The sequence below is a fragment of the Clytia hemisphaerica genome, unplaced genomic scaffold (genome assembly GCF_902728285.1).
Source record: "Clytia hemisphaerica strain Z4C2 unplaced genomic scaffold, Clytia hemisphaerica genome assembly, whole genome shotgun sequence".
Classification (NCBI taxonomy): Eukaryota; Metazoa; Cnidaria; class Hydrozoa; order Leptothecata; family Clytiidae; genus Clytia; species Clytia hemisphaerica.
This window is the reverse complement of record NW_027103648.1, coordinates 834,805-847,088: the sequence shown is the minus strand read 5'-3', so window position 1 is coordinate 847,088 and position 12,284 is coordinate 834,805. Positions and strand designations below refer to the sequence as shown.

The 12,284-nt window shown below is 33.3% G+C and overlaps 3 protein-coding genes across 4 annotated transcripts in view; 1 reads left to right on the top strand and 2 right to left on the bottom strand.

Annotated features, from left to right (window-relative positions):
* The window catches only part of LOC136803022 (transmembrane protein 218-like), a 29,451-nt gene that overhangs the window by 10,058 nt on the left and 7,109 nt on the right, over positions 1-12,284 (top strand). The window lies entirely within an intron of this gene.
* LOC136803069 (histamine H2 receptor-like) lies at positions 109-1,053 on the bottom strand. Its single transcript, XM_067059820.1, has one exon. It carries the CDS (start codon positions 1,051-1,053, stop codon positions 109-111), a length of 945 nt encoding a protein of 314 aa, XP_066915921.1.
* LOC136803020 (uncharacterized) lies at positions 1,642-5,343 on the bottom strand. Of its 2 annotated transcripts, none has more exons than XM_067059770.1 (7): positions 5,267-5,343; positions 3,741-3,802; positions 3,448-3,542; positions 3,178-3,249; positions 2,918-2,995; positions 2,238-2,421; positions 1,642-1,827 (listed from the first exon to the last, which is right to left on the bottom strand). In XM_067059770.1, the coding sequence occupies exons 4-7, from the start codon at positions 3,229-3,231 to the stop codon at positions 1,688-1,690; spliced, it is 456 nt and encodes a 151-aa protein (XP_066915871.1). In that variant the 5' UTR covers positions 3,232-3,249; positions 3,448-3,542; positions 3,741-3,802; positions 5,267-5,343; the 3' UTR covers positions 1,642-1,687. The 2 variants fall into 2 exon arrangements, with proteins under 2 accessions (XP_066915871.1, XP_066915872.1); XM_067059771.1 differs by having other exon boundaries at positions 5,262-5,333.

Here is a 12,284-nt window from a genome sequence, read left to right as displayed (position 1 = left end):
GGTCTCATGAGAAGGGGGTATTCTTCTCTCTTTTCGCTGACGATCACTTAGTTTTCTTATAAGATTTTAAATGGTTAAAGTTACATCTTTTTCATCTGGTTGCTCTATTTACCTTCTTATACTTTTTCGAACAGTTCGACAAAATTTCTGGTTAATCTTTGCGTAAATGAACACATTGCAAACGCTATTAAGCGATTGGACAAACTTCAAGAGAGAATTGAATCCCATTAATAAAGCGGTTGATCTCAGACCATTCAAGGGGTTCAGAATCCACGAGCCTTGGAAAACAATATGAAGAAAATCTCTTGGGAATATCAGCACGATAAACGCGGTAGAAACCATGACCAGTGTTTTGGAGACTTTTTTATTTTCAAGCGCTCTCTGTTTCTTGTTGACAAACGAATCGTTTTTCTGTGACCCTGAAGCTAGCTCATGTCTTATCGCCAACATCGTAACGATAAATACAGCGAGGAATACCAGATCCCTGACTAGTAGCACTAAAACGTTAGCATAGTTGAATCCAGGGTGTCCAGGTCCACAACGACCCATATACTCGTTGATTTTGATGTAATAAAAATGATGAGTGTTTGAAGCAAATGCTATGAAAATAATTATTAAAAGTACTACACGAATTTTAGTTCTACTCCATGTTAACGAAAACGGGCGTAAAATTGCGATACATCTGTCAATATTAATCAACATGACAATTTCAAATGATAATGTTTTGAGGACTTTAGCCATTGGTGTGACCAGTTTACAGCCAATGTCACCACCAAAGTTGGTATTATCATCCATCAGAATCAACGTTATGAATATAGCAGGATCCAGAATGCTAGCCAGTAGATCAGTGATCGCCAGATATACGATCCACTTTTGAATCTGATTCAAACCTTTACATTCTAACGAAAAGTATTTACAGACAAGACAATTTCCAATGGTACCAATAACGAACACTAGACTGTGTAAAACGATCAGTGTATAATCAGCCCATCCGAGGCTAGGTTTTGGAATTACAAAGTGCGCGGTTTGATTAAATATCGTCGAGTTATACATCTCGTTGTAGTATTATGTAGAGTAGGGTACTGGTGATGTGAAAATTGCCTACAGTACTAGAGTCTTTGTAGTACTTAGGAGTCTTTGAGCTTATCACGGATCAACACTACTATTCGCCCTGTATTTTCTTAAAAAGATTCGCCACAATATTTACTACCTTTTGCTATGCTTTCAAATCCTCTGTAGTCCATTCGTAAATAACGAAGTTTATATATTTGTTCTTTCGAGGACGGTAAAGTGTCTGAAGCGATTTGGAATAACCCTCAAAATCAAGGACAGTAAAAGTGCTGATTTATCGTCGTTTTCAGTCAGTCAGGATCTTTGAAGATCTTTAAAGATCAGCTAAGATACTTTAAAGATCAGCTAAGATACTTTAAAGATCTTGAAAAAAATTCAATATTTGAGACTTTAAAGATTCTTAACAAATCTTGAAGCTTCTTTTAAAACCATTCGGTGTTTTGAATATCCTGGAAGACTAGTAGTTGTTTTTAAGCACCTTGTCCGAGATGGGTTAGCGAAAATAATAATTAGAGCTGTTGTTTTATATCCAATTTTGAGGAACGGATCAACAAAAAAAATATCACAATATAGATTGTATTAAACAATTTTTCTTTGCACCAATTATAATTTTAAATTAATTATTCTCTTGAATCTCATCTTCAACGTCAGCTTTTCTTTTGGCGTCATTTCCAGCCTGGTTGATGGACCTCCGGCAATGAGGCCAAATTTTTTTGAACTTTGGTTCCTCCAGTTTATATTGGTGTTGAATCAATCCTGTAAAAAAATTATATGAACGAATTTCAAAAAAATTGACAGTCCACACATTTTAGTTGATTGCTCTCGAAGTTTTTATTTTCACTTTCGAATTCTTTAAAAAAGTATTTAAGCTTAGATTCTACCATTCAAAATTGTCTTTTCAATAAGGTATTACTAACTTTGGTTTTGTCTTTTTCCCTTCAAGAGCAATGAACCAAAATGTGCGGACTGCCAATTTTTTGAAACAAAGTTTAAATTTTTTTATATCACAACTAGTTGAAAGTTATGGCAAAAAAACAAAAACAAGGCATAACTTTTTGAGGAGCTCCCAGGCTTAACATGACTTATTTGTATAAAACAGCAAAAAACCTTGAAAATAAGTTAAATCGTATTTGTCAACCCATGGTGGATGAAATAATTCAATTTACGCTTTATTTTCTTGACTTGATTAGGATCTAATGCAGTCCTCGATTTCCTTTTGCCTGCTTTAGGCGAGACCATGCCATTTTCAAGTTCTTCCGTCGTAAACATCACCTTAGCCAAGGCAATGGCATATATTGTAGGAGTATTATGTCTCGGCACATCTAACAAGTTGGAGCCATCTGCCAGAACCTAAAAATACAATTTTATTGCTTTAGATAACCGTACAGTACTTAAATGTAATCTAGCACGGCGACACTCAGACATTAGAAATAAAGCAAAAAGTAATGAAAGCAACGAAAAGGAACATTTTAGTTATCTAGAAACCTTTGTGTAAGCTAAAAGTTGCATATTAAAATTGTTACAAATACATAAAGTAAATAGAGAGTAACTAAAGGATAGGATAAAGGATACAATTGTCTCTCTCAAAAAATTATTCAAACTAAAAAAAATGTCAATTTTACAATTATAATTTTCTCCCGCTCAAAACAAATTAAGTCTTTCTTTCCTTCTCAAGAGTTTTTTCAAAATTATCAAGTCAATTTGTCACAGAGCTTTAGAATTTTAGCAGTTTCTTCTGATGATGAAAACGAAATTTGACGGGAACTTAATCCAAAAAGTTTCCCTTTAAGTATTCAAAACTCAGTGGATATGAAGTTAAAAACAAAGAAGTTGAAATGATACTTACAAAGTCATTTTCATCTAAAGGAGCCGTTTGTGTTTGATTTAGGTTTGGGTTTGCATTAGGTAATGGTTGCTCTGAAACCTAAAAAAGAATGGTGACACCAATGTTCTATCTTGCCGCAAAATTTACAAAAAACAGACAAATAATGCATGTTTTAAATTTATCTAGGTTCAAGTTAGAAAAGCGTGGATGTGCTTGTAGCTGTGTTAAATCATCGCGTAAAAAAGTTGTCCAGTTGTTTTGAGAAATTGAAAAAAAATTACCTTTGCAATCAATTGGCCCAGGAGAATGTTGGTTCGCCTTTGAGTTGCCAACATCTCATTCAGCAGTTTGTTCTGAAAAAAGACACAAAAAAGTGGGAAAGGTTAAGTAGAAATATTGTGGAATGCAAAAAAGGTAATAAAATAAGACTTCTTCGAATTGGATAAAATTCATTGTCATTTAAAAAAAAGATTTCTTTTGGTTGTGGCTTTAAAAACTTTCTGAGTTTTTGGCGTTCGTCAAGATTTCGAAAAAGATGATAGTCCACCAACTTTGTTAGTTCGTTATTCCATTCGTAGTATTGCATTCATCCATTTTGAGTTCCATATTGACTGATCAATTCACCCAAGCATCGTCAAAGGAGCTCCTATAAAAAAATTAATAAGTTTGATTACCATCTACTTGGAAAATAAAATGGCTATCCAAATCATATAAAAACTTTCTTTAAAGACTTAAACAGTAAAAGAAATAGACATCAAATTAAACATTGGAAAGAAAAACAGCAATTTTCTCGAAAGGAATAAAAAATGTTATTGTGAAAAGACAAAAATTAAAAAAGTCTTACTTTTTAGGAATTACAGCTCTAATTCCGAGCCAGCAAAGTGAATGTACCATCCAATTGAAGTGCTGAAAATGTGTAAAAAAAATTATAAGTCACTTTAGAAAGCAAAGTCTTTCAACATCAGACAGTGCAAAAAACTTTATAATGGTAGAAATAGCCCAACACCTATATACATCAATTGACCTTCTTCAAAATGATCTATCTTCAAACCCCCATGCCATTTCTCAAGTTTTGTCATAAGATGTATTTGCAAAAAAAGAAGACCAATAAAACATGAAAATATTTATTGAATTAACAGTTTCAAAATATTCATTTGTCTACAAATTCATTTGTTGTAAACTCATAAACTAGCCATACGTAAAAGTTTTTTATGAAAGTGGGTCTCAAGTTTCATCAAAAGATGCCACATACACAACAAATGTGTAGACCCCGAGAACATTTAAAACTTACACGTATATGACTAAGCGGTTTAAAATCAATTCTTTATTCCACAAATTCATTTGTCGTAAACTCATAAACTAGCCATACGTAAAGTTTTTTATGAAAGCAGGTCTCAAGTTTCATCAAAAGATGCCACATACACAACAAATGTGTAGACACGAGAACAATTAAAACTTACACGTATCTGACTAAGCGGTTTAAAATCAATTCTTTATTCCACAAATTCATTTGTCGTAAACTCATAAACTAGCCATACGTAAAGTTTTTTATGAAAGCGGGTCTCAAGTTTCATCAAAAGATGCCACATACACAACAAATGTGTACACCCCGAGAACAATTAAAACTTACACGTATCTGACTAAGCGGTTTAAAATCAATTCTTTATTCCACAATTCATTTGTCGTAAACTCATAAACTAGCCATACGTAAAGTTTTTTATGAAAGCAGGTCTCAAGTTTCATCAAAAGATGCCACATACACAACAAAGGTGTAGACCCCGAGAACAATTAAAACTTACACGTATCTGACTAAGCGGTTTAAAATCAATTCTTTATTCCAAAAATTCATTTGTCGTAAACTCATAAACTAGCCATACGTAAAGTTTTTTATGAAAGCGGGTCTCAAGTTTCATCAAAAGATGCCACATACACAACAAATGTGTAGACCCAGAGAACAATTAAAACTTACACGTATCTGACTAAGTGGTTTAAAATCAATTCTTTATTCCACAAATTCATTTGTCGTAAACCCTAATACTAGCCATCATCATCTGACTTATAAACAATGAAAATTACATTTTTACTCAAAAATTTATTCACTTGAAACCCAAGCTTTATTGTTTAAAGAAACCCGTTGAAAGAAATTTTTGTTTTTTCAGCTCAACTTGTACCCTGTGTGTTGAAAGCGAGTTAAAATCAATGTATAGAAAATAAACTTCAGAAAAATAAATCACAAAAGACAGGACACCAGTATTTTCTATATAGACCAAGACGTTTCTACTGTATTAAAATATTACTTCAAAGAAATAGGATTAAACAGAACATGGACAAAGAGAATTGCTCTAAACAGACAAAAAACTTGTACTTAACTGTGTGATTCTTCCCTTCATTTCAAGAGATATGCATCAACCATCGCCATCTTGTTTGCCGCCAAGCCAGAGAATGAAAGGGAAACTGGGACGAGTTTTGGAATCTTGATAACGGGCGGTATTATGCAGTCGGTATAAGCGCCCTCGATCGACACCCTTTTAATTTTTCTCAAAAATTTCTAAGTCTGCTGAGAGCTCAAGCAAGTCGTACGGCAAATTGATAAAGCGCGCCGTGTAAACCGGGTTCTCGACCAACTTTTATAATTCTTTTACCTTTTTACAACATTGATTATAATTGATTGTAATTATTAATCCGTGTATATAAACCTTCGTTTGTCAAAATAAAAAAGTTTCCAATAGTTTCCAAAAATTTCCTTTTGAAACTTCAAGTGTAAGATTTCCGTATTTTATTTCCGTATTATAGGAAACTCGTTGTAAAAATTTCGAAATCTGGAAACTAGTTGAAATGTGAAAGTTTCGTAAATTGGAAACTAGTTGAAATTTTTATATTTTTCCCAGTGTTTTGCTGCAATGGGGGTTTTCCACGTGAATTTTTCAAGTATCCAGTCGTATAATTTTTTAACCAGAATCAAGAAAATCTTCACAGAAACTTTGAAAGATATTCAAAGAAACTTTGAAAGATATTCAAAGAAACTTTGAAAGATATTCAAAGAAACTTTGAAAGATCTTTACAGAAACTTTCAAAGATCATTAAAGATTCTGTAAAAGATCTTTAAAGATTCTTAGAAATTAAATCATATTCCGAATCTTATAAAGAATATAAAAGTTTCTTTAAAGATCTTTTTAAGATAAAGATCTTTAAAAAAACATGAAAGAATCTTAAAAAGATCTTTAAAGAATCTTTAGCTTTAATGATCTTTGAAGATCATTAAAGTTCTTGAAAGATCTTTGAAAGATTTTTGACCAGGGTAGGGAAGTTTTTAATTGGGAATGGGGAAAGTAGAATTAAGAAGCGATTACACGGTGGATTTCTTAACTACCTAGTGAATATTATTTATTTTCCCTCCTTTACAAAAGGGAAAAGTTTTAAACTTTCCACAGGCATTTCCGGAGTGCTCAGATGCCACTTTCCCGATCGGGAAACCGGTGAACTCGATTTGGAAAGTCTAGCCATTTCGGGAAGTTTTCCACCTTCCCGTTCGGGAAGTATTTCCCGTTAAGGCAATAGTTGCCTTTTCCATGTATTGGTCCCAACTGCCTATTGTTATATTGTGCTGATATAAACAATGAGTGAAAAATGTTTTTCATTTCCTCTTTCTGACCTATCTTGCTCCACATCCGTGTTAATCCAATGTTAAAAAGCTTGTGAATTAAAATTGTTAAGTAAGCAAACGATATCACTCTTATTTGAAAATAAAACCTTTTGATATCTCAACAAGCACACACAGCCTGAAACCAGGTTCAACAGCCACATAAATAAGGCAGTGTTAAAAGCTCTTTCGTCTTGGCAGGAACTAGATTCCTGCCAAATTTATAAATTGAATTGAATTTCTAAAATTAATTCAAGCAAAATGAAAAATTGCGTTAGCTTTAAATTTTTTTCTTGACCACTAAAATTTCTTTTTTAAGGGGTCTGACTATGAGACCAGAGATTTGGGAAAAGAGGATAAGAAATGTGCTATTCATCTATTTGAAGCTAAGCTGTAGAATCTTTTGTTTCTATTGAAATGTCTGCGGCCGATCGATTGTTTTCATTCTGAACCAATCAGAGCGCTTGATTCGTTATGCGCACAAGACTAGAAGTACAAACAAAAAATGGCAGCCGTGATTGATATCAAAAGTGAAATTTTTTTTCTTTCTGAAATCGAGAATTTTGTTATTTTTTATAAGCACTTTTTTACTTTGGATAAATAATAGGCTCTCACCTTTATTTGTAAAAAATATTTTCCTTGCTGGATAATTTAGATACCAAAATAATTGAAACTAGCCGGTACCCGGCGTCGCACGCCGGTTAAGCTGTAGCTGAACGCACTTAAAGTCCTTTGGATGTTGAAGCTGGCTTAAAAAAGCGATCAAATAACCTAACCTTCCCCGGGTGTCTTATCTTTTAACCATATTTGGATCGTGTACTGTCCCCCGTGACATAATTTTTTGTTTAAGTCAATGTTTAAGTTATCAGAATAAAAGCATCGTTTACTGTACCAGTGTCGTTTGAAACGACTCTGCAGGTAGTTATTTTTCTCGCTTACGCTCGCGTTAAATATGCCGTCCAGTTTAACTGACAATTTTTCAGGAAAAAGTGGGAAGGTCACAAAGGAGGCCCGGAAAACCCGAGTTACAAAAACTCGAGTTACAAAAACCCGAGTTACAAAAACCCGAGTTACGACGAATGTGACGTCATAAGTCTCAAATTATGACGTCATCAGGGGACTTCTTAACTCGAAAAAGTTATTTACTGTTCTTTTGTAACTCGAAATATTTTTTTAAAATTTTGTTTTAGAGTTACGTAACTCGAAAATAAACTTTAAATTTTATTTTTCGAGTTACGTAACTCTAAAACAAAATTTTGAAAAAATATTTCGAGTTATGTTAAGACGCAACCAAGTTGGCCAAAAATTCTAAAAAGCGTTGTTTTTTTTTTAGTTTACGAATGGGGTTTTTGATCTATAAAACTAAAAGTAGAGAGGATGGAAGGGAATAAAAATGAAAGGGGGCAGTAAACAATTTAATTTTCTGTAATTTTCTTGAAACTTATATACCTCTAATTTTGATGGGAATTTCTGAAGGTTTTGTTGGGTGAAGTAGACTAAAATCTAAAAGATTCGATTACTCGAAATACATTTTGTATTCCACAATCTATCTTTGTTAAAATCAAATTCATTGTCATTTCGCTAAAAACTAAAAACTAAGGTAGAACTTGTAGTTTCTTTAGGTTTTTCACACATTTTTTTAGAACAAACCATACGAGAACAGAAGGTTTCGAGGGCTAAAATAGTAACAATAAGTTAAGAAACATTTCTTGACATTTTAAGGCCTTATGGACTCAAATAATTGCAGAAAATACTCATTTAATGCTAATAGTGAAAAGGGAACCTTTTAAGAAGATTTCAAGGCTCAACTAAAAAACAAAAGATCTGAAGGCTTCGAATTTTTAGATGTTCTTATAAAAAACACAACACATATTTCGTTGAAAAGATTCTCGATTGCACAATGTACAAAAATGATATAATGAATTGTAATCGTTAAAATAAATGTTCAAAGAATAATTGTTTAAAAGATTTTTCTGATTGTTCAAAATCTTGTTTATGACGTCTGCTCTTTCTCTTATTGTTTTGTAAATTAGATCTTTTGACGCTGTTATGTTTCTATCATTTCCGCTTTAAAATAAGTTTCTATTCTAATCGGATCTATTGAATCTTCTCGAAAGAAATGGTGTATATATTTTTTTTTTTTTCTAAAATGAAATATATTTCTTGTTAGGAAGTAGTCAAAACAGTTATAAATATATAGATATAAACAAAGCAATGAGCGGCTAACAAATTCTATAAGTATAACGAAATATGTATATATATGGGGAGCTAGACATAACTTGTAGCCTCCGTAATGTCAATGTCCGTAATGTTTGTGTGCATTTTTTTGGCGGTTTGTGTAATTTACGATGCGCGATCCAACGATTCACGATGCGCGATGCACGATCCATGCATATATTATGTTAATTATTCTAATTATGCACGAATAAGTTTTCATAATGCTAGCTACAAACATCCTATAACAATAACGAAAAAAATTAAAAAAAGAAGGGGAAATAATTTATCATAATCAGAATGATTAAAATAACTTATATCTTCTGTGTAGAAAAAAACTGAAAGAAAAAGCCTTGACGTCATAGAAAGGTTTTGGCGCGAAAAATTTATTAAAACACATACTCATTTTTGTACGTTCATTATTTTTTAAGAACAGTGAATAAGGTAAATAAGGAATCATTGGCTACATTATTACTTTTGGCATGTTCTTATAAAAGCATTTCATCACCAACTGAATTGCAATAACTGGTGCTTTTATTTATTTGATATTTTTCTTTGTTTGATGATCAAGTTAATTCATTTGATCTTTCTCAAAAAAGGTGAGTTTAGACACGCGCTCTTTATTAAAAAACGTCTTCCCTACTTTACCACAACATTGTAAATTTTTGTTTATAACCCTGTCTCAATCCAATGCATTTGGTTGGTTTAATCGGAGAAACGTTTTTTTAAATAAAGAAAGCAAAAAGGTTACAAGATATTCAATTCAAAGCATGGGCAAAAAAGTTCATGTTCTGATTTGATTTGATTGTTCAGGTTAAAATATATACACGCATACTTTACATTGGTTTTCCAGGAATACAAAAGAAGGAATTAAAATATGTGATTACTAAAACCTGTAAATACATAATTAGAATAATTAACATAATATATGCATGGATCGTGCATCGTGCATCGTGAATCGTTGGATCGCGCATCGTAAATTACACAAACCGTTTTTTTGGGCACCCTACTACCTCTAACACATAGCACTGTTGATCGTAATAAAGCGAAGGACAACTTTGTTCTGATATAGTTGAGAGTTAAAGAGAATAGTTCCCCCTTTTTCTCAGAAAGTAACAGAGCCAGCGACCTGATGAAAATTTGGGCTTCTCTGCCAGAACCTCCGTTAGTAGTAAAGATTAGAGGGGTGAAAGAGCCGCCTTCAATTCTGATAATCCTTTGGTTGTATTGGCGTTTCTTCTCTTTCTCGTTGACACTGAACATGGCATTGGGGCTCATACTAGAGTACCTTTGGGCATAGGCATTGAATACCCTCACATCAAAAAATGCCCTCTGGCCTCTAGTCCAGAACCCCATTGCACTAACGTCAGCTCTTGCACCATCCTCTTTTATGGCTCCTCTTGGTAGGTCTTCTCCAGTGATTGGTTCGAGGCTCGGTTCGACTGATACATCCTTGGTTACTTCACTCAGAAATGTAGAGATAGTGTCTCTTATTTCATTATGTCTCTGGTATACGAAACCTCCTTTTGCACACGATAAAGCATGATCGATATTGAAGGCTTTCCCACATGCGCATTGATTAGGAAGATGTTTTAATCTCCAACGGTATCTGATTGTAACAGAGTCGAAAAACTCACGTTTTGTAAGATTAAAGTTTTCACTTTTGACTGGTTTCGCAGTGAGCCAGTTGGAGGTGTATATTTACTGTATTAATAATATGAATTCTAGAATCTTTGACCCACTTGGTTTCACCCGAAGATAACTCGAAAGTTCAAATAATGTACTACAATTTCAAGTTACGTAACTCGAAAAAAGAAATTTAAAATTTATTTTCGAGTTACGTAACTCTAAAACAAAATTTTAAAAAAATATTTCGAGTTACAAAACAACAGAAAAAAACTTTTTCGAGTTAAAAAGCCCACTTATGACGTCATAAATTGAGACTTGTGACGTCACATTTGTCGTAACTCGGGTTTTTGTAACTCGGGTTTCTGTAACTCGAGTTTTTGTAACTCGGGTTTTCCGGGCCTCTCGAATAGTGCAACTCTTTGTTTTTATCAGATTGAAATAAAATAAGACAATTCTAAGTTGCTTTTTCAAACCCTTGTCGTAACTTTTCGAATTTAAGCATAAAAAATGACGTACATGCTTTTTAACAGTAACGACGACTTGAATATTTTTATAAGAAGAAAGAACCAGTGAACTAATTTTTTCTTATGCTTTATATCGCCCTTTGAATGCTGTTGTTGTCCACAAACTTTTTGATTTTTACTCTTGTCTCCCCGGTCTCCCGAATAGACGTCCCCCCCGCTTATTGTTAAGAGAACAAAAATCCGCCCCCCCCCCCGCTAATTAAACTCGAATAATTCAATATTTTATTACAGTATATAGATAAACCTTAAACTTGTTAAAATTTTCCTTTTTGTTAGTATTGGTTTTTATTTTACGTGTTTATTTGTTAAAGTTTCTTTTTTGTTGTTAAAATTGATATCAGTTTTAAAAAATTCTGTCTTTAAATTACCCCCCTCTTATTAGAATTTAGAAAATTTTCCTACCCCCCTGCTTATTCGGACCCCCCTGTCTATTCGGGGGACAAGAGTATGTTTTGATTTACTTTTGAAATATTCCTTTCTATGAAATGAAATTGTTTTGTTTTGAAAAGAATTCGAATGTCATTAATAAATACGGTCGTCAAATACATTCGAAAACATTTAAAACAAAAGAAGAGAGAAAAAGGCATGTCTGGGCAGAAATTAAAATTACTAAATGTAGATGGACCTTAAATTTCAAAACAAAGTCTAAACCAAGCTGTATCCGATCTTTTGCAAATGGCGCGAATCCAATAGAACAAATTTGTGGAGCAAGAGACTAAAAGTCATAATTTTAAAACACAAACAAAGCGAAAACGAAAGTGGTGACACACAGACACACAAAGCACCGCTATTAATATATAGACTAGCCGGTACCCGGCGTCGCACGCCGGTTAAGCTGTAGCTGAACGCAATAAAAGTCCTTTGGATGGAGACGAATTTTTTTGTTTAAGTCAAAAGTTATCAGGAAGAGCATCGTTTACTGTACCAGTGTCGTCTGAAACAACTCTGAATATGCCGTCCAGTTGAAATGACAATTCTTCAGGAAAAAGTGGGAAAGTCTCAAAGAATAGTGCAACTTTTTGTTTTTATCAGATTGAAAAAATAAGACAATTCTAAGTTACTTTTTTTAAAACCCTTGTCATAACTTTTCGAATTTAAACATGTAAAACGACGTACACACTTTTTGACAGTAGCGACTACTTGAATGTTTTTATATGAAGAAAGAGATTGACTAATTTTCCCTTTTTGCTTTTTATCGCCTTTTGAATGCTGTCTTTGTTTGGTTTGACAACAGTAGCGACCTGGCTTAATTTTCTTGGTGGTGCAAACTATGAAATTGGTGCCCCTGGTATTTTTGTCCTTATTTGCGCCCTCCATCATTAAGTGAAAATACTAAACTGTAAGAGCAGTGACTGGTTGAAAGTAACGCCCCTAATCTTTG

What these genes read in the sequence shown, in the direction of transcription:
- LOC136803069 (XM_067059820.1), bottom strand. Translation starts at nt 1,053, where the DNA reads ATGTATAACTCGACGATATTTAATCAAACCGCGCACTTTGTAATTCCA.
- LOC136803020 (XM_067059770.1), bottom strand. Translation starts at nt 3,231, where the DNA reads ATGTTGGCAACTCAAAGGCGAACCAACATTCTCCTGGGCCAATTGATT. An exon ending in CTTTAGATGAAAATGACTTT is followed by an intron (nt 2,422 to 2,917) that starts GTAAGTATCATT and finishes TTGTATTTTTAG; the next exon opens with GTTCTGGCAGATGGCTCCAA. An exon ending in TCAAGTCAAGAAAATAAAGC is followed by an intron (nt 1,828 to 2,237) that starts GTAAATTGAATT and finishes ATTTTTTTACAG; the next exon opens with GATTGATTCAACACCAATAT.